The sequence below is a fragment of the Lepeophtheirus salmonis genome, chromosome 4 (assembly GCF_016086655.4).
Source record: "Lepeophtheirus salmonis chromosome 4, UVic_Lsal_1.4, whole genome shotgun sequence".
Classification (NCBI taxonomy): domain Eukaryota; kingdom Metazoa; phylum Arthropoda; class Copepoda; order Siphonostomatoida; family Caligidae; genus Lepeophtheirus; species Lepeophtheirus salmonis.
Genome location: NC_052134.2, coordinates 52800205 through 52820002, shown reverse-complemented (window position 1 = coordinate 52820002; position 19798 = coordinate 52800205). Strand labels below are relative to the sequence as shown.

General features: G+C 32.1%; 2 protein-coding genes across 2 annotated transcripts; one reads left to right on the top strand and one right to left on the bottom strand.

Annotated features, from left to right (window-relative positions):
* Positions 1–1907: 1907 nt before the first annotated feature.
* LOC121116201 (7-methylguanosine phosphate-specific 5'-nucleotidase A) lies at positions 1908–19519 on the bottom strand. Its single transcript, XM_040710449.2, is given in 5 exon segments — positions 1908–2588; positions 2590–2615; positions 3030–3063; positions 3065–3320; positions 19302–19519. Coding segments are annotated over 5 exon segments (1074 nt in total). The 5' UTR covers positions 19448–19519; the 3' UTR covers positions 1908–1976.
* On the top strand, positions 7813–15145 carry LOC121116200 (snake venom metalloproteinase H2). The gene is made up of 7 exons (XM_040710448.2): positions 7813–7960; positions 8015–8241; positions 9985–10166; positions 10543–10670; positions 10721–10992; positions 11420–11603; positions 14739–15145. Exons 1-7 carry the CDS (start codon positions 7909–7911, stop codon positions 15002–15004), a joined length of 1311 nt encoding a protein of 436 aa, XP_040566382.1. The 5' UTR covers positions 7813–7908; the 3' UTR covers positions 15005–15145.
* Positions 19520–19798: the final 279 nt, after the last annotated feature.

Below are 19798 nucleotides of genomic sequence, written 5' to 3'. Positions count from 1 at the left end.
TTTTTTTCATATGTTTCCGAGCATAGTGATTTCGTCTTGGAGATCAAATTACATATCTGACTCGTTGATATAATGATAGCCCATAGAGCCAACTCAGAAAAAGTCTCATGGGCACAGGACTTGCATTACCATGCACTTCAAAGGTCATAAGTGATGTGACCAAGAGACTGAATTTCAAATGAGGATAAGGGGTCATCGCAAGGGCATAGAACAAGACGGATTCTTCTTTCCTTTGAATCAGTACATCCAAAGGTAAGTACATTCCATCAATATGACTTTTTAGCTCTGAAATAGATTGGATTAACTCTGCTTCAAAAAAATCAGATATGCGATTTTCTAGCCTATTAGCTTTAGTTTTATATCGGGGCATACAACTCGTCCTATTTGATCTCTCTTTGGGAACATGCCTCGAATATTGATTTGTTAAATCTAATGTAATGGTAAAACCGAAGAATTGATAAATAGGACTATGGAGTTGCATAAGCAAGCATGACTTCTATCATTTTCTTAATATGTTTTTGTCCCCTCAATTGAATAGATGAAGAAATACATAAATGTTTCTAGTGTCCCATGTAGATGGACAATGGAGTAATTCCCTAGATATAGTCTAATTTATATATTCTAAATTCAAACCTGGAAAATTGGATGGTATTGAAATGAATAGAACAAAGTCTATCATGTTGACTTGGCTTTCAATTAGATCGTGGAATTGCTTGAGTCAATTCATGAAGAAGATCTTCATTCTTCGGGAATAAATGAAGAATAACCCCTGGATCCTTCCCTTCATTCTTATATCCTATTCTACATCCAGGGACACAACATATTTTAGGCATTGTAATACACAAGTGGAACTCCAAGAGGACACGAGACTTGATATTATTTCCGCCAAGTAATTATTGAAAAGAAGGCAATTGAAAATACTAATCATGAATGATGTAGCATTTCTTCTCTCCCTTGTCACCACCAATGTACCAGTAAAAAATATTTTAAGTCCATTTAATATAGTAGTAATTGTAATTTTATCTCAATTCACGTGGTATTTTAAGATACTCTTTCATTTTGATATAATATTTATTATGGATTGACTTAATATATACAACTCAAAAACAAAGTTGAAATAGGTTAAAGAGAGAATAGTCAAAATCACAAGGCAAAGAAGCTTATACGAGGTATCCTTAACATTAAAAACATTATCCAAATTGATGATTTAAAATGATGAATTTGCCCTTGAAAAAAGTGTCAACTTCAGTCCGTGTTTGTAAAAAATTATTATATAGTAGGTTTCATTCAAATAATCAATTAATATGAAATATTATTCTTCAATTGATCTTTGGATACTAATATGATTAGTTCATAATGTCGGTAGAGTTGAGTGTATTTGCATAATGAGTCAAATGGATTTGGAGTCGCATAATATAAATACTTGGATTCAGGGCAAAGGATTTTCGTCCGGAACTTGGAGATTTCTAATCCGAAGGACTCAAATGTGACTGGACCGACACGTCGCTGAAGTGGCTGAGGGATACCTGTTATGGCTTCATTGGGAAGACAATATGGCTCCTCTGCAGTCCGTATCTTAATCCGACATCGTCTTCCTTTGGATTACCGAAGTAACCAAATCTACACTTTGGAGAACAGCATGTATTGTTGTCAATTAATTACGAATACTGAATTCCTATCCAATAATGAAATACGAAATTGTACTTCCTTTCAGAGCTAATCCTCCTTTTCTACTGTTAGCTAGGGGATAGTAATATTTCCCCCCTCAACAACAGCCATCAAATATCAGTAGTACGCCCACCTTTTTAGATGTCCCAGGATTACTGCCCTTCCTGAGTTTTAGTCTGGATTCGAATCTGGCCTCCACTTATGTTACTCTTCAGAATTTGTTTAAACTACTAGCAACTTAAATTAATAAAATATTTTTTGGTAAAAAGTTATATTATAAAAAAAGAAGAAGAAATGATTATAAAAAACTATATCTTAAATAATCTCAATATATGTAAAGGAAAGTTCATTGTTTGATCATCAATGATTACAACATCATATTCTTTAATGTACCTGTCAATAAAATCATCAATATTATGGTTTAAGAATCCAATTTTAATAATAGTGGATTCATTCTCGTTAGCACCATCAATGCCATGAGACATTGATAAATCTCCCATGGAGTCTCCCAGTAGTAAAATATTCTTCCTTTTACGAATCTCTTCAGTTTCTTTTGGAGGAGTAGAGGCGATATATGCGCCTCCATTTTTATTAAAGACATGAATCACGGGCTCTTTGACACCGATTATTTTTTTTGAGGTTTGATCAAACTCCAAGAAGTTTGAATGCATTTTAGTATATTCTGAATGCAACAAGTCTCTTTGTATCAAGAGATTTTTAATTATTTCTCCAAATCCTGCAGAAAATACTAATAGAGGTATGTGATTGTTGTAGAGTTGACGAATAAACTCAGGAGCACCATCTCTTAATTGCAATTTAGAAATATCTTTAATCGCCTCCTTGAAGTGTTTTTCATCCGTTATGTATTCTGTTATGAGAATAATTATTTTCCGATACCATTCCTCCATGTGAGGGATTTTTTTCCTCAATTGATAACTTTGGATCAACTAAAACGGAGTAGAAAAAAAAAATTACAATCGGAAAATTTATGATGAATAAATTGTATTTAAAAAAAAAACTTTTATGAACAATATTTTTAAAACTCGGGATTTTTAAAAGAAATTTTAGAAAATATAACATCTAGGATGATAATAACTATGACTCTTTTTTAAAGATCAAACTTAAAATATGTACATTAAATATAATTCTAATTCAATATCGTGACACTTGGTCTCAATTATAAGCTCTAGGCTCAACGGTCTAAAGGTCTTGCAGACAGCAACAACTTCCTGAGTTGAGTTATTTGAGCTTAAAACATACAAAAAATGATCTTAATTATAATTTAAATTGAAATACAATTTGAGTAAATTTATTGTTAAAACAATGTAATTAAATTAGCTATTCTAGAGCTCCTCACTGACCTTCTATGGGATGATATGTATCATGGAGTTTTTTTTGTTTTCTCTCTATATGAAAGAGGCAAAAGTGGCGAATTTTCCACGAAGAACCACGAGGAGCCTAGACGTACTCCGTCCCCATCATGGTATTTGGATAGTGTGTAATCAAAATCCGTAATAACTTGAAGACTCTCCCTGGAGTCTTGAGTCATTTTCTTTAATTTCCCATTCAATTCATCAATATTCCTAAATCGTAGATTATTACTCTTGTGTTCGTAGTCTTTTAAAACATCCATTTTGTCCTTGAAGGTTAATCTGTAACGACAAATTGGTTTAATGAAATGAAGAACATACTGTGGAGTCATGGAACTATATAAATATTAATATAGCCAGGGATCTAGGAGTAGAATATAGGGAGAGGGTAAAAAAGAAAGTGTATTCTTATGAATCAATACTGAGTCTGTAGATGCAAGACCCCTGTAATGTCATTATTCAAGTTATAAAAATAACAACTGCTCAGAAATCTTCTCTCTAAAAGAATGAGCATAAATAAAATATTATTCAGTACCGAATATGAAATGATACATGAATTCGAATAGGGATCATCTTTATTATAAAAACATTAGAAAACAATTTTTACCAGAGTCCAGCAATCGAAGAAGTGGGAGGTTGAATAATTTATATATATATATACTTTAATTTTATATCAAAAACCGGCTCGCTGAGCATCAACTGACAAGTGCTTCTGCCAATATAAATTTAATGTTCTACATAATACAATGAAAATAAATATTCCTCTCTTTATTTCCTTTATGTTTGTTGCTATATATGGAGGAACGCTAGCTAAATCATGCAACCTGCTTGTTGTGAAAACATCATACTTTGTAATACGAGCGCGTTTTCACTGACGTCAAGGATAGTGTAATTAATAAACGTAACAAACTGCTTTGTAATTGATATATTTCTATTTAAAAAAAAAAGATTCAATTTCTAGGAAATCTTGAAGAAACTTCATCGTATATCTTTAAAATATTATAGACCTGACTTAACGTCAGTATTATAGAATATAACTTGATACCAATTATAAAAAGTGATATTTGAATAAAATCAAAGTAATAATTATATAAAAAGTTTGATAAAATCCCCATATGTGTACAATTGATTGTATTTTGTATGACAATTGGAGAAAAATATTTTACACTTGCATATATAATAGTCAATTTATTGTCTACACAATCTAAATAAGATTGTAAAACGACGTAATAAGATATTTTTAATACATATGAAGGTCCAATAATGATAAAACTTGTCATTAAAGGATACATTTTGATAGACAGTAAAGCTAAATTCTTTTTATTTGTTGGTCCCATCTTAACATCCAATATCTAAGATTTTTATAAAATGGCCAACATAAACAACACCGACATTTTTTGTGGATTTATACAATTAAATATTAGAATTTGGAGTTCTCATTTCCAAAATGGAAAATATTAGCAGCTCAAAATCTAAGTAGATTTGGTTAAAAGTTATTATTTTTTTTTTAATATTGAATTCATTGTGTAAACTGTTAAATGTATCATTTAAAATATCCCATAATGTTCTTTTGATATGATTATCACTACGACAAAATATTAAAGATAGAAAATATCCCCATTAGTTTACTATAAAATATAATTTCTCATCAAAAATGATATTTTTCATAATAAAAGGTTGCGCGATTTTGGTTGTACTCCTCCTTGCAGTAATTGTAGGTAGGTAAATATTTAAGTTTATGCCGAATGTATATTCTAGCATATTGTAATTTGATACATTTTAACTCAACAAAGTTATTTTTAATGAATTTTGCATGTAATTTATTCTCCAAAAAGATAAATTAAGACACAAATCAGTTATTAGTTGCTATTCTTTTATTTACCTAATTATTCAACAGTATGATATGAAGGATCTGCTTCTCAGCGACATAAATCGGATACATTAATTTGATATATATATAATAACAATCTTTCGTCCTTTACAAACGAGAATATTAATTATTAAAATATAGGTATCAGTAGTTATAGAAGGGAGTTTGTACTTTTTTGAATATATCCTATCCTAGATAGTATTAAAATAATTTATGTTCGTCCCACTTAGAAAAACAATGATAAAAACGCATTTATTTCAAAAACGGAAACAGATACATTCTTTAGACATATAATAAAAGTTGTTTATAATTCTGAGTTACGTGCGTAGGGCTATGTTTAATTCAGACCAGATTCCTGGGGTCTGGAGGTCAGGTTTGTTTTTTCGTTAATAATGTCGATTCGAAAATGCATAAGAAAAATTAAAATCCTAAATACGAATTATTGTACTTGCGAAATAAGGGAGACCATACATTAAATACGAATTAAAAAATGGAATGATTAACGAGTTAGTCTGAGTATGTATCTTCATTATGGCCGAAGAAGGAACATCTTATATATTTATTTTATTTTCCCAAGAATCACCCTTACTTCTGGTGACAATGACTTTGCATTTTCACTTATAAGAATATAGTTTCCAATTAATTTATAAAAGACAATAAATAAATGACTAGGTCAAAAATTTGAAAAATTGCTTTATATTTAACAAAATCAGTATTTTCAAATGTTCCATTAAATGTTTCATTTTCAAGAGTGTCAAAAGCAGGTGCAGATTTGCTTATATTTACATCAGATGCTCAGAAAACAACAAAAAATGTTGTATAGAAGCAAGGCTAATAGGTTAGACCACCATGTAATCGGGTTTGCTAGAATTTTCAATTTGATGTATTGGGATTGACTGTTGGGGAAGAAAGACATGTTTTGACAAAACACGATACCAATCATAGTTTATGACGTCACTATTGCTAGATTTTTCAATCATATATATTGGACCAACTGCTGGGCAAGAAAGACAGATTTTGACAAAACACACATACATTCATACACTACTACGTCAATATTTAAAGCTTGGTGGAAGTCAAACATCCGTCGTATAGGCATTATGCTATAGACTTGTATTTCTAATAACCTTGGTATTCAGGGAGGCTTTACAATAGAAGTTTAACTATTATATATTTATAATAGTAGATCTTTTTAGATTGGAATTTTAACATAAACAAACTAAATAAAAATAAAATATTTTTAATTTTTCATTGGCTATCTTTAAGAATTGCGTGTTCGTGCTAGTTGTATGTTCATCTTTTTATTCAAGATCTATGGTATGCTTTATTGCAAGGTATATTTTTTTAAGTATTACTATTTTATTTAAACTTCCCGCGCTTTGATTTTGCTGTCATATGATTTATGTATTAGTTTTGGTCTGTTTTTGCTTATTAAAAAAAATATACTTATAGTCTGTTGAAAATCCACAAAATGAAGAAAAAACGTGAAGTACATTATGATCTCTGTCGCTCAGATTTGGATCGATTTTTCGGTCCAGACTGCATTCTCAAACTGTGGACCGATTTTTTTCGGTTTCACTTTGTAGGCCGATTTTGATTGGGTCTCAATTGATGGACCGACTTTTTTCGGTCTCAATTTATGGACTGATTTTTTTCGGTCTCATATATTATGAGAGACCAATTGTTTTTTTTTAATCAATTCTGATTCATTTTTTTTTAAATCTCTCAAGTACACAATAAGATCTAGAACAAATATTGTATACATATAAGAGATAGCGGAATCAAGATTAATCCGAGCTATAACTGTTTAAACTTCGTATTACGTCATTGTACTTGAAAAAACATATGATGTCATGTTATAAACAATTTATCTGTAAAATAGGTTTAGATCGGATTTTTTTGTGACTGAATTAGACCGAATTTTTATATAAGACCGGTCCAGACCTATCTCTTTGTTGGAGCGAATTAGTTCAGTCTAACAATATATTGGTCTCAGATCGGGTTAGGATTTCCAGACCGAACCCCAACATTAAATAACACATAGCTAGGAATTTGATTTTTGTAGAGGGCAGGGAGATGGCGTGAGCTAGACTTATGGTATCGCTTAATTAGGAGCTTTGTTAACATGAGCTGTCTGTTATATGATTTTGGGCGGATAAAATGTATTACTGCTATAAATAGAAGAACCTTCTCAATTTATAATAGAATTAGTGCAGGAAAAATGATATAATTATATTTAAATGCATATATATTAGAGTTATTATGCATTTGAAAAGCAATTTACATCAAAGATACTCAAGAATTCTCCTTTCACAGGAAGATGTTGACATAATAACGGTCTATTAAATAATGAAGAAAAATGAGCACACACATCAACCGTGTGTCCTTTTCTAATCACTAAACCGTCCCATACCTACAATTATAAGTAAAGATGGGGTCCGTGAAAAGAAAAAACTAAGTTTAGAAATTAGAAAGGGAAAAACGGTTGATGCGTGAGCTCTTTTTATTCCTTTTTGTTTATAATTAAATAAGTTGGGGTCTGTTAACATCTCCCTCTAAAAGAATAATTATCCCCTATCTTTTATCTCCCCAAAATCATATAATATGCAGCTGATATTAACAAGGATCTTAATTCAAGTGTACATCTGTCTAGCTCTCACCTTCTTTGTGCTCTCTTTTTTTTCCTTACAAACTAATCAACTCTACTTATAACATAATTCTGAGTGGGATATCATCCCTTGTAGCTACATAAGACAACACATTTGTATAAAATCATACATTTACTTGAATTAAGTGGTCATAAAAACTTTGAATGATTCATATTAGGACTTAGGTATTGATTTTAATATCCTTATTTCATATTAATTACATCTCTTGATGAGCCTTAAAACTCATGACGAGTTATTTAATTTATCAATAGCTTTTTAATTATGTTTTTACTTCTTAATACTATTTCGTTTAAAATGAATCCGTAGTAATAATTAATTAATCATATTTAGGATGACTTTTCGTATAGCAAGTCTGTTATACTTCATTTATTCAATTTCTAAAGGTAATATTTTCTACCTTTTAATACCATTCTCCAATCCAATCACCTACACTCAAGGTCTTGATCATGTACCACCTGTCACTATAACATGGAAAGGAAACATAACAAGGAGTTCAATACCTCCAATGAGGATTCACTTTACAAATGAAGGACGAAGCGAAAGAATTCATCTCAAAAGACGTCATTTATTGACCTCATATGACGACCTATGTTCTTTCCAAGGAGATACAGCACACAAAACAACATTTGTGACCGTGTCTGGATGTCCACACGAGGAATTTCATGTACTATTCCTGATAATCGAGGGTAATAAAGTCCAATATACGTGTGAGTAGATAACATATTTATTAATTTAAATAAAAAGATGAAATTTGACTACTATTTCCCGATATAGGCACTTTCTCTTTCGAGAACCTTCTTTCAACGATTTTCCCATTTGCTAAAGCCTTCATAAAAAGCTGCAGGCTTTAAACCCTTTATAGGCTCCTCTCAGACATTTATTACCTCTTTCAAAGCCTCAAACAGTGCCCATTTGCTAGCCAATCTCTTTTTAATTTAAGAACAACAAAAAATAAGATATAGCCAAGTTAATTCAAGAATAGGCTATCGCTTGGATACCTTCATTTGCTCATGTACTCTTTCATTTTAGTGTTGCGGTAAAATAATTATTGGCACTCGCTTTTAGTGTTGTAAATCGTGTTTATTTTTTAGCTGGCCTGTTTTTTTTTTTTTGAAATTGGTAAACTGAAGAATGAATTTTCTTTTCCTCAGCTGTTGTCATTATTATTTAACTCCTGAGTACTGAACTTCCTTCCCGACTACACTCACAACCTGATTCATGTGTGCTTATAAAAGATGGAGAGTCACCTTAAGGATTTGTTGCAGCGTTATACTTGTAAGTCTTTGTTGCACTCAGAGTAGGATTGTGGATCAACATCGGAGTCATTTTCCCAAATGTCCTTCTTTATTTCCTTTTCCACCCCCCTCCCTTGTCATAGCTGAGTGTAGCTGATGTAATGAAACGTCATCATAGCTAAGCTGCCCTACTCCAAAACATTATTTAAACGGTTAGTGCTACCGTGCTGATTTTCAGTTTAATTTCTTTTATAAAAAACCAAAATGAACGCAATTTTCATGATTACCCATCTTGCTCATTGTTTAAGTGACCAAGGTCTTCATGAAGACAATTTATGATTTTCAGGGTTACGTGATATTTATTGATTTCGGATTTTTGTCGTGAATTCACCTCTTTGATAAGCTGAGTCCTCTCTTTTCCGAACCTACGACACGATTCTTCTGATTTGGATTAAAGGTAAACCCTGATCTCAGCATAAATCATTCATATTTGTCTTGATCTCAGAAGATTTTCTTGGTCCCATGGACAAGGCAACAAAAAAATGTCATTTCAAAAAAGTGGAAGTGGTCGGTGTTGATTATAAGGTTTGATAGTCTCTTGGAATTCTAGGCACATGGAAGCTTAGCCTGTTTGTCTTTATTTCCTCTCTTGAAGGAATTGAGTAAAAAAATGACTTTCACTCTTTTTTTTCAACCAATCACTCCTTTTATATTCTGATCATGTGGGAACAGAAATTCTGTATGAATCTCACCAGGCCCGGACACTGGAAGGATTGACAGATTGAGAGCTCTTTCTCGATTCGGTGGGTGGTGGTGCATGGCCGTTCTTAGTTGGTGGAGTGATTTGTCTGGTTAATTCCGATAACGAACGAGACGTTAACTTTTCTTCATAGAGTGGCGTCTAGCCACACGAGATTGAGCAATAACAGGTCTGTGATACCCTCAGGTCTCTATAATTCAATAGATAGTCTATAATGACAATTAATTAGGGAATTTCATCATTGGTATAAAATTAAAACTGGTTAATTTGACTTACATAGAAGTATCAATATATTTCAAAATTCAAATAGCTATCGCATATCCATCGATACATTCGAACACACACATATTGAACTTTGTTACTTCTCGTATCATATGTGACGTTAGTAAATCCATCCACTATTTATTTTAAGGTATTCATTCGTTCTAAAGGGCATAATCCAATTATTGCAGCCGTGAAATCTGGCGTGACTACATTTACAAAACCTAATAATGTAACTGTTTCATCCATTATTAAAAAGTTTGATTCTGGATTTGGATATCTCGTTCACCAATCCGAGAATGCTACAGAAGAAGACGTTCCAAATAAACTCTAGTAGGTATTTGGCATTTGTATTGAAGGTTTTATCAAAACTATAGAGTAAGTAATGAAAAATGCAGGTTAGGTTGAGTAGATTCCTTGTATTAGTAGTATATGATATATATCAACTTGTTATTTTCAGTCATTTTTCCTCGTGACGTATGTAGCTTATTCCTCCACAGAATTTACCTTGTAATTTCAAGTTAAAAAGGGGGAATTCATGTTTAATTATGGAGTAATACCTTAGTATACTCGACGCCCCTAGCGGACAAAAACGTTATCGTGTAGCCAAATATTTTCGAACAAATTATTTATCATGTGGCCTTCATTTTCCACTTAGTTTATAGCTTTGGTTTTTATTAATCTAATAGATTATTTTGATTTTTTCTAGCCTTCGCTTAGCTGTAACGATTGACTCAGCTCTCAAGAAATACTTTGACTTCAATGCTCCTAAGGCTGTCAAAGAAATCAATCAAATCATGTTGCATTGTGAAGGACTCTTTCAAGATGGCTCCTTAGGTATAATCTTTAAATATTTATAACATTAAAAGGCAGTTTAAACCTTACAGGAACAAATATAGTGTTTCAACAAATGACACTTTATGATGAAAGTAATTTTACATCCGTTGGATTTGCTTCTGAAAATAATTTACAAATATTGGGACCCCATGTTACTAAGAGGCATAAAAAAGAGTTCTTTCATCATTTTGTACATATGACACACGATTCAAGCAAGGATGGGGTGTTGGGAATGTCATATATTGGACAAATTTGTTCACAAAATGCTTCGTTGCGAACGTCCATCATTGAGTATAATTTATCACCTCTTCATACAGCCTTGGTACTTTACTTGGTTGTCCGGAATTAGAGTCCCACTAAAAAAATTAATTTACCCATAAATTAGGGTTTGCATTATAATTTTATTTATTCTTTTTTACAAGTTTAATATTGTCCAATTATATTTCATTCAATGCGCTCCTCTTGATTAAAACAACATGACGGAAACAACTCAACACTAACTTGGAGATAGTACTCACAAGTTTTGCAGGATCTAGAAACTGCTTTGACCTCTCTTCGACTATATCCTACATTGCAAAGTCAATGGGGTTAAGATCCGGTGAAGAAGATCAAAATTACATTGCACCATTCTTAGCCTTCATATAAGTCTTAATTTATTGAGATAAAGTTGATGGGACTCTAATTATGGACTATCTTGTAATACATCACATAAAAAAATTGGACATAGTGTCACTTTGATTTCTTATTAGGTGCTGGCCCATGAGATTGGACATAACCTTGGTCTAGTACATGACTCTGAAAATTGTGTGGGTATAATGTACCCTCTAATTATTGGATCGGATGTATGGTCCAATTGTAGCAGGCGTCAACTAAAGGGATTCTATAACTCAATTTTGAAAAAGCATGGATCGTTTTGTTTGGAAGAAGGGAGTGGTAAGGACAATAAGTAGCCTAATTAATTAATTATAATCAGAAGTGTGAACTCGAGTCGTTATAATTTGAGGACTTGGAATACTGTAGTACTTTAGTCCTCCTTTTCGTATAAAATTTGTCTGGCCTCTCTTAATCATTAATATAGCCACCTTTAGTGGCAATGATGGCTTCCAGGTGGCAGTGGAAGGCATGGCACCCGGTCAGGATGTAGTTATCTGTCATGGCGTCCCAATGCTGGCCTAAAGTGGCCCTCGGTGTTTGGATGACGGACACTACAGGTCTTTCCTCGACATGCACCCAAAAGGTGTAGTCGAGGGGGTTGGAATCAGGGCTGTATAGTAGCCAAAAGTGTCAAAAAAGAGTTCAAAAGAACTCAAAAGACTCATTCAAATGAGTTAAGTAAAGGAGGAGATGGATGTCTTTCATTGTTGCTGTCAAAAGTGGCCTCTCCACCCTTAAAAGGCTCTTTCCACCCACTTTTTGGATAACTCTCTGGACAGTCTTGTGTGAAACTCCGAGATATCTTGAGTGGGTACTCATTGACTTGAGTAAATTGATCTGGGCTGTGTTTTTTGAACTCCTCTTGGTCCAAGTTGGCCTTTATGAAAAAGTTCTTCTTCCTTTCCAACGTTTCGGACATGTTGATGGCGTCCTGGAGACGCTCAACTTCTGGGAGTGCCAAAACTCTCAAGTGTCATTCCTCGACTTGTAGCTAAGCTAGAGAGCTAAGATTTGCTTTGTTTATGCTTTAATATTTCGAAATATGAATTAATTTCAATCACTCAACCTTCATTAATGATTGAATTAGTAAGTGAACAGATTTCAAACGACCATCCAGTAATATAAGCTGCCTTACAGTATATTTTGTTGGATAAAAAGTTTGGTTTTTCTTTTGGTATTATTAATTAAGAAGTAGTTTTAAGGATGTCATTAATGGAGTCTAAGATTCCATATAACTTACCTAACCGAAACCTGAGATATGAAAATAAAGAGACCGATGGTACAACCTTAGGTCTTAGAATTGACTGGGACTCGGAGCTATTCAAACTCAGAATTACAGTTATTTGTCCTTTGAACTCAGAGTTGTTTTTTAATACATTTTCTTTTAACACAGATAATTGTGATAAACTTACGCTCGCATGTATGGGTTATTGTATTTTTCGTATAAACTATTAGGCTTGTAAATCCTAAGAATTTTTTTAGTGTGCGAGTTTTTTGTTCTCGTTGGCAAACTGTACAGGTTTTTTATTTTCTAATTTCGATATAATTCAATTCTTGAAGAGAGACCATCAAAGTATCAAGTGTAACCAGGAGTGTTGAATGAATGAGTGTAACGCTGATGATTTGTTGGGGGAGTTATAAGCAGTTATTAAAATTATATGATCCGCTGTGTGCTAAAAAAATAATCAGAAAATTAACATGGTTTGAATAATTTTTGGGAGAAAAGCAGGTTAATAGTCATGCAGTCCTATTGAATTTGTTGCAACCTTAGGCATTAACCCCTTCTCCGTATATAGCAATGATAAAGGTAGGAATTACTCCAATGTCGATCCTCAATTCTACTAACTTATAACTCCCCAACAAATCCTGAATATTACACTTGGCGCAAATAGTAATTACTTTAAACTTATTCTTCTCTCTTAAAGAATACCATAATCATGTTAACATATTTTCGGGTTGCAATAAGAAAAATACCATTATTTGACATCTTTTTAATCTTTGGTAATAATTGCATGTCCTTACTTTAAGAATTGAGTCCTTCCTGCCTATTTTTTTTTGCTTAATACGGAATAGAACTGCTGTTTATTCCCTTCCTCTATTCCTATTTGCTCCTACTCTCCATCAAAACCTTCTTCAAATTGTCAGGGCTACGTGTAAAATAATAATATAATTTTTGTTAAGCAATTTGCATTACACTGTTACTCAAGAAGTTAAAATAATTAGTGCTGGAACTGGTTATATGTTTACATTTAGAAGCGAAAAAACGATGCAACATATAATGTGTATTTATGAAGAAATTAGCCAGGGTGAATTGTGGGCGCGTGCTTGACCATATTGTAAACTGAAGGGAAGACGACTGAGATGAAGACTTAATCAAAACTAATTATTTCATACGATCCCTGTTTTACTTATTATATCATTCTTAAGTATTTTTTTGTCGTTTTAAATTGATTTCGATTATGAATTGTTTTTTTATTATGGTTATTAGGAAAGTAAATGTATATAATAAAAAAAAAGTGTATTTATGACATCATTTCCCTTTCTTTTTTTGTCTTACATACCGGCAGGGCATATTTTTTGCTACTCACAAGCATAACAGAGAACATTATAGATATGGTTGTAAATTGTAAGCATTTTCGGTGAATGTAAAAACCCAAAAATTAACAAGATAACCGTGACAATTTGAAGAATGTTTGAGAGGTTAATGACTTAGCAGGCATGCCGTTTTGCATACTAAAAACTAAAGAGAGCTCCTTGCTTTGTCTATAATTATATTTTTTTTATTATGATTGACTGTAATTTGAGCAATGGTATGGCAGTAACAGAAAAATAAGAAGAAGATAATACTAAAACTCCACTAGTGTAGAATAAGCAGGCTACCAACTGATATTATCGTTGTTATTTTACATGCTCTGGGATATTGTTTATATTGACTTCTCTAGCTATGCCTAAAGGTCCCGCTTAGTTAGTATGATAATTCGGGATACTATTATTGTAAGAACGCGAGGAGACATATGGTTTTATTTATTTTGTTATACATTGTTAAAACAATTTACACCAAATATAGGTAATAATGCTTAGCTCAGAGGGAGAAGTTAAAGCCACGACGACCCATTAAATAATAAACAAAAAAGGAGAAAGAGCAAACGCAACAGCCATTTTTCCTTTTCTAATTTCTAAACTTACTTTTTCGTTAGAAAAAAAATAACATATGTACTAGGTTATAATAGACTGTGAGGGCGAAATTTCTTACAAATTATCTGTGTTTTATCACTTCCTTAGATCCCCCTCCAAATACCTGTCCAAATGTACTTTCGACCTGACTAGAACTTATAAATGAGTAATTAAATTTGTTAAACATCTGATTACAATAACTATACAATACTATGCATGTTTCATTCTCGCGTATTCTAGGAGTTTGGAGTAAGTGGACAAGTTGGTCGAAATGTAATGTCAAATGCAATAGGGTACGAACGCGTCATTGTGAAATGAATGTGTGCAGAGGAGAGGAGAAAGAGAGTATGCAATGTGATCCATGTCTCAAAAAATGGGAATTAAATACAGCATTAAGAGCCACGCCTTGGAATGACTACAAAATACTTAATTTTCTATTAGAGAAACATATGATCATTAAGCATCAAAACCATACAAAATTAAAAGGTGGAGTGAATATTGTTTAGCGATTAACTGCTCTCCGATTCTTTTCTGGGGTGGATAAAAACCCCTGATTCATAAATGTCCTTGTAATATATTGTATGCATCAAATGTTTGCTTGGTCTTTTATCTAATTTCTTAATTTATTATACACTTCATTTGTTTAATTTTTCAGGGGATCCCGACTTTTTGAGTTTTTAAAAATTATCGAATTATTTAATGACGTTTCAAAGAATTTTGTATAGTTTCTTATAATTTATCAACAATAAAAATTCATATCCAAACACCATCTATAGCGAATTTACAATAATACCAATCTAGACCTAATTTTCCTTTGAGTCCAGTGCTTACCGAACTTCTTTAAAGGACTGAATTAGTTTGATCAACTAAATCCTAATGGTCTTAGACCAGTCTTATGTTTTCAGACCGAAACCCAACACTAGTAGGGTTAAGTTATTAATTTCAGTGTTTTCTGGTTAACTACACTAATTCTCAGGTCGAACCTTAATCATTTGGTAAAGTCCAGTCTTAGAGCCGGTCCTATTAGTCCTTCCGACTCATATACTATAAATGATTTAAAAAAATGTAAAGTTGAGTGACGTCATGAAGGACCAAACTTTATAAATAGTCCTAAAACTGAATTGGATCTAACCAAGACTGAACTGGACAGCAGTCCTAAATAAGGACCGACACAACACTAATTATAAATAGCGATGTAAATTATCTGTATTTTTTAGCCGAGCCGTTTAATGGAATTGGTTATCTGAAGGACAAAGTATCTTTTCCTTGGGTTCCTTGAATTTTCTCTTTTACTATATTCAATTATATTCAGAGTATTGATGTGTGATTGTTCGTATTATTATTTATATATTCATAGTACCATAGTGTATCAAGGTTAATAGAAGTATAATGCTAGGCCATCATGTAATTGGGCTTCCTAGAATTTTCAATTTCATGTACTGTACCGGTTGCTGGGAAAGAAAGACATATTTTGACGTCATAGAGTATAACAACAGTAACAGTCAAGGAAGGTGGTATATAGCTCCTCGTGGTAACTTTGATATCACTTTAAAAACCTGGTGAATGTCAAAAATCAGTCAGAAAAGTGTTATGGGTTAACCTTGTATTTCTATTAACCTTGGCGTGTATTAGAAACAAGTAAATGAATACAAACTTATTAAAGTAACAAGACACATTGTATTTTATAATCTTCAAGGATGATTTAATACTTACGTATTAGTAATTATAAGTATCAACTGTGGCGTAGTCGGACTTTAAGATTCTGCAAAAGATTTCAATACATAATTAATTAAATTAGTGGTTGATATTGTAAAAATTCTAAATATCTGGTTTTTAACAATGTGGTGTTAAAGAAAATTGTAAGAAAATCGGTCAAAATTAATCAAGGCCATAAAATCTTAACAACGATGCTTAAAGAATATTAACAAAATTGAGAAAATACATATCGGACATGAATGTTGAGAGGTTGTGTATATTTGGAATAGCTCTATGGAAAAGATGATACATTCATACAAGGTATATTGTAGTGTATATCTTAATGGGATGTTGTTCAGATTGAGCGTTGTTGTTAGTAGATTTATAATTAACTAAAGATGGCAACACATCCAAGAACACCTATTCGGGGATTAAATGTGTTCTCACTAGAGCTATTACAAATCCTAAAACACATATACATTCATACAGAGATAATTCACCCAATTTATTTTGTATCCAATAATTACAGGATGCTATTAAAGACTGTGATTATAGATATTATATGTTGAAGATGACGCTAATGCCTGGATGGATTCCAATGAAGGAGAAAACAAAGAAGAAAACGATGAAATCAATCAATCGGATCTGGAGGAACAATTTTAAAGTTATCATAAAGTTGTTGGTGAGGGAACAGTGGTTCTGATTAAAGTCATCGATTGGAATGCTGAAGATTATACACCTTTGAAAGTCACTTACTACGAAATAGTTCCCCATTCATGAAGAAGATCAATCAGAAGAAGTATTAACTAAAATACAAAACTTGGGTATTATTGAGCTAGAACCAGGTGTTACGGAATGGTGTTCACCTTCAATGATGGTTCCAAAACCGAATGATAGAGGAATGAGATTCGTAACTGATTTTAGAAGTTTAAACAGATATGTCAGGCATCCAATTCCCCCTTTTTCATCTGTTAAAGATATTGCTCAATCAGTTCCCTATGGAATTTAAGTGTTTTTTACTTTAGATTGTAAAATGGGTTACTTTCAAATACCTTTGGACGAAGAAAGTAGAACTTAAACAACATTTAACACACCTAAAGGAAAATTTAGATATTGTCGAGCTCTGATGGATCTTTGTAGTTCTAACAACGAATTTTTTGAAAGAACAGATACTTTTTTATGTGGAATCAATAAAGTAAAGAAGATTGTGGATGATATTTTGATATCCGGTGAAAATGAAGATGAAATTTTACAAAAGGTGGAAGAAGTAGTCTAATGTTGTGTGAAAAACAGTTTTACCATATCAAAAAGACAAAATTCAATATAGAGCAATAGTGAAATTGGGAGGTATGCTCATATTTGGCGAAGGTATCGAACCAGATCTTGAAAAAATTGATGAAATGTTGAAGTTCCAACAAATAAAAAAATCTTACCGAATTAAGATCATTTATTGCGCTAACCAATCAATTAGCCCAATTTCATCCTGACTACACAAACGTTACATCATCATTAAGAGAACTATAAAAGAAGAAAAACGTTGAATATCAATGACAAAAAAACAACAAAAAGCTTTCGAAGAGTAAAAAAAATTATAAGCTCGCCAACAGTTTTAGCCCATTTCGACGTTAGCAAAATTATAAAGTTGGTTACTGACGCAAGTAAAATTACTGGTATTTGTTTTTTCCTCATTCAACAGGATAAAAGTAGCGAATGGGATATAAAATATCTAATTCAATGTGGTTCTCGAATATGAACTCCAGCCGAAACACAATATTCCGTAATGGAACTTGAACTAAAAGAACTTTATAAATTTGAAAGCAAAGATACAAATGATCAAGAAATGATAATAGTGTTTTTGGAAGGAATACTGATGTTTAGAAGATTCATCAAATATGTTCTTTCAAGTCAATTTGGAAGAATATTTCATTGGAAAACAAACTACAAATCCCAAATGGAAAAAATTTTATACAAAATAATTCCAGGTATGGACAATTGAATTAAGACAAGTATATTAGGTCAAGCAAAAAGTTCTGAGGCTTTTTCTCTAGATGTCTTTAGTGAGTTATATCTGACAATTAATACATTACATAAAAAAAATAGCTTTAAGTATGCTTAAACGTTAAGCGTACACTTTAAAAAAGTTCATTTAATGCTTTGTGTTTGGTGAACCCAGTTGTGTGTTACAGTGTTCCAAAATGGAAGTTAAAATACAGAGAAAATTCGATACATTATTCAGTATGTACAAAATCTATGGAAATTCAATTTAGTCAACCAAAACCGACAGACTAAAATAAAATGATAGTAGGTCAATCTATGGTATAAGTACTTTCGATAATAAACCTAACCAGCAAATAAATTTCAAAAAGACGGAGAGAGTACGTTTGCAAGATTCATACAAATGGAACCCTTTTCAGATCTACCTAAATGTGAGACGAAGTCCTCATTTTAATATATTTAGATAGTTATTTGTAGTTTAAGCCTCTTGAAAAGGGGAGATTAAAGAGACTATAAGGGAAAGAGGTGTCATGTATATCAATAAAGAATGTTTTTTCTTATCTCTAATTCTGATTCGTCTAAAGTTCTGTATATGTGCTATTATCATATCTTTGTGCAGTTCATTGTTATCACGTCTTTAACGTTTTGGCCAAGGTTATGTATTTTTCTTTTGAATAAACCAGAAACATAAACTATTGATTAAAACCATAGTTCATAATATCTGAATAATAATTATGCTCTAAAAAAATATAAAAATAATTTTAAAACAAAAATACAATACACAAATCCTCTACAAATGGTATTTACATTCTATATTTTTCATCGAGGTTACGTGAATCCTGAACATAATTCATATACATGGATTTTGTTTACTTTTTATTTCAACCCTTTTGTCTCCTCTTTCCTTTTTAGTCTCCTTGGGGGAGATGACGTGTCGTTGTCCTTATTATTATTCATGTATTCATAGTACTTAGTGTCATGGACGTCTCGAGCACCCTGCTAGTGTGTATTACAAACAATTAAATGAATACAAACTTATTCTTACACATATATACTATTAAAGTAACAAAACATATTTTGTTTTATAATCTTTAAGGATTACTTATTGCTTACGTATTTGTAATTATGAGCATCAACCAAACTTGATTGAACATTCGTGTGCTTCCATATAAGACGGAGAGTAGAACTTGAAGAGGATTTGTAAAAGAGTTATAATTGTAAGTCCTTGTTGGATTCTCGGTAGAATGAAAGATCAACATCGGAGTAATTCTTGCCAATATCCTTGCTTATTTCCTTCTCTCCCTCCTTCCTTGTCACAGCTGATTGCAGTTGATCTAAAGAAACGCTGTGACAGCTAAGCTGCTCACCTACAAAACATTCTTGAAATTGTCAGGGTTACCATGTTCATTATCGGTTTCTTTTTTTTAACATGCCCAAAATAAACACGATTTTCATCTCTAATTATAAGGACGATTCATTTATTGATGCAATTGATAGCTGATACAACAGAAAATAATTATTTTCATATAAAGAGGTTGTGTGATAAATTTTCATCATATTTTCCGATTGAGTTGTAATTAAAATCCATCAAATGAATAAACTATAGTCGA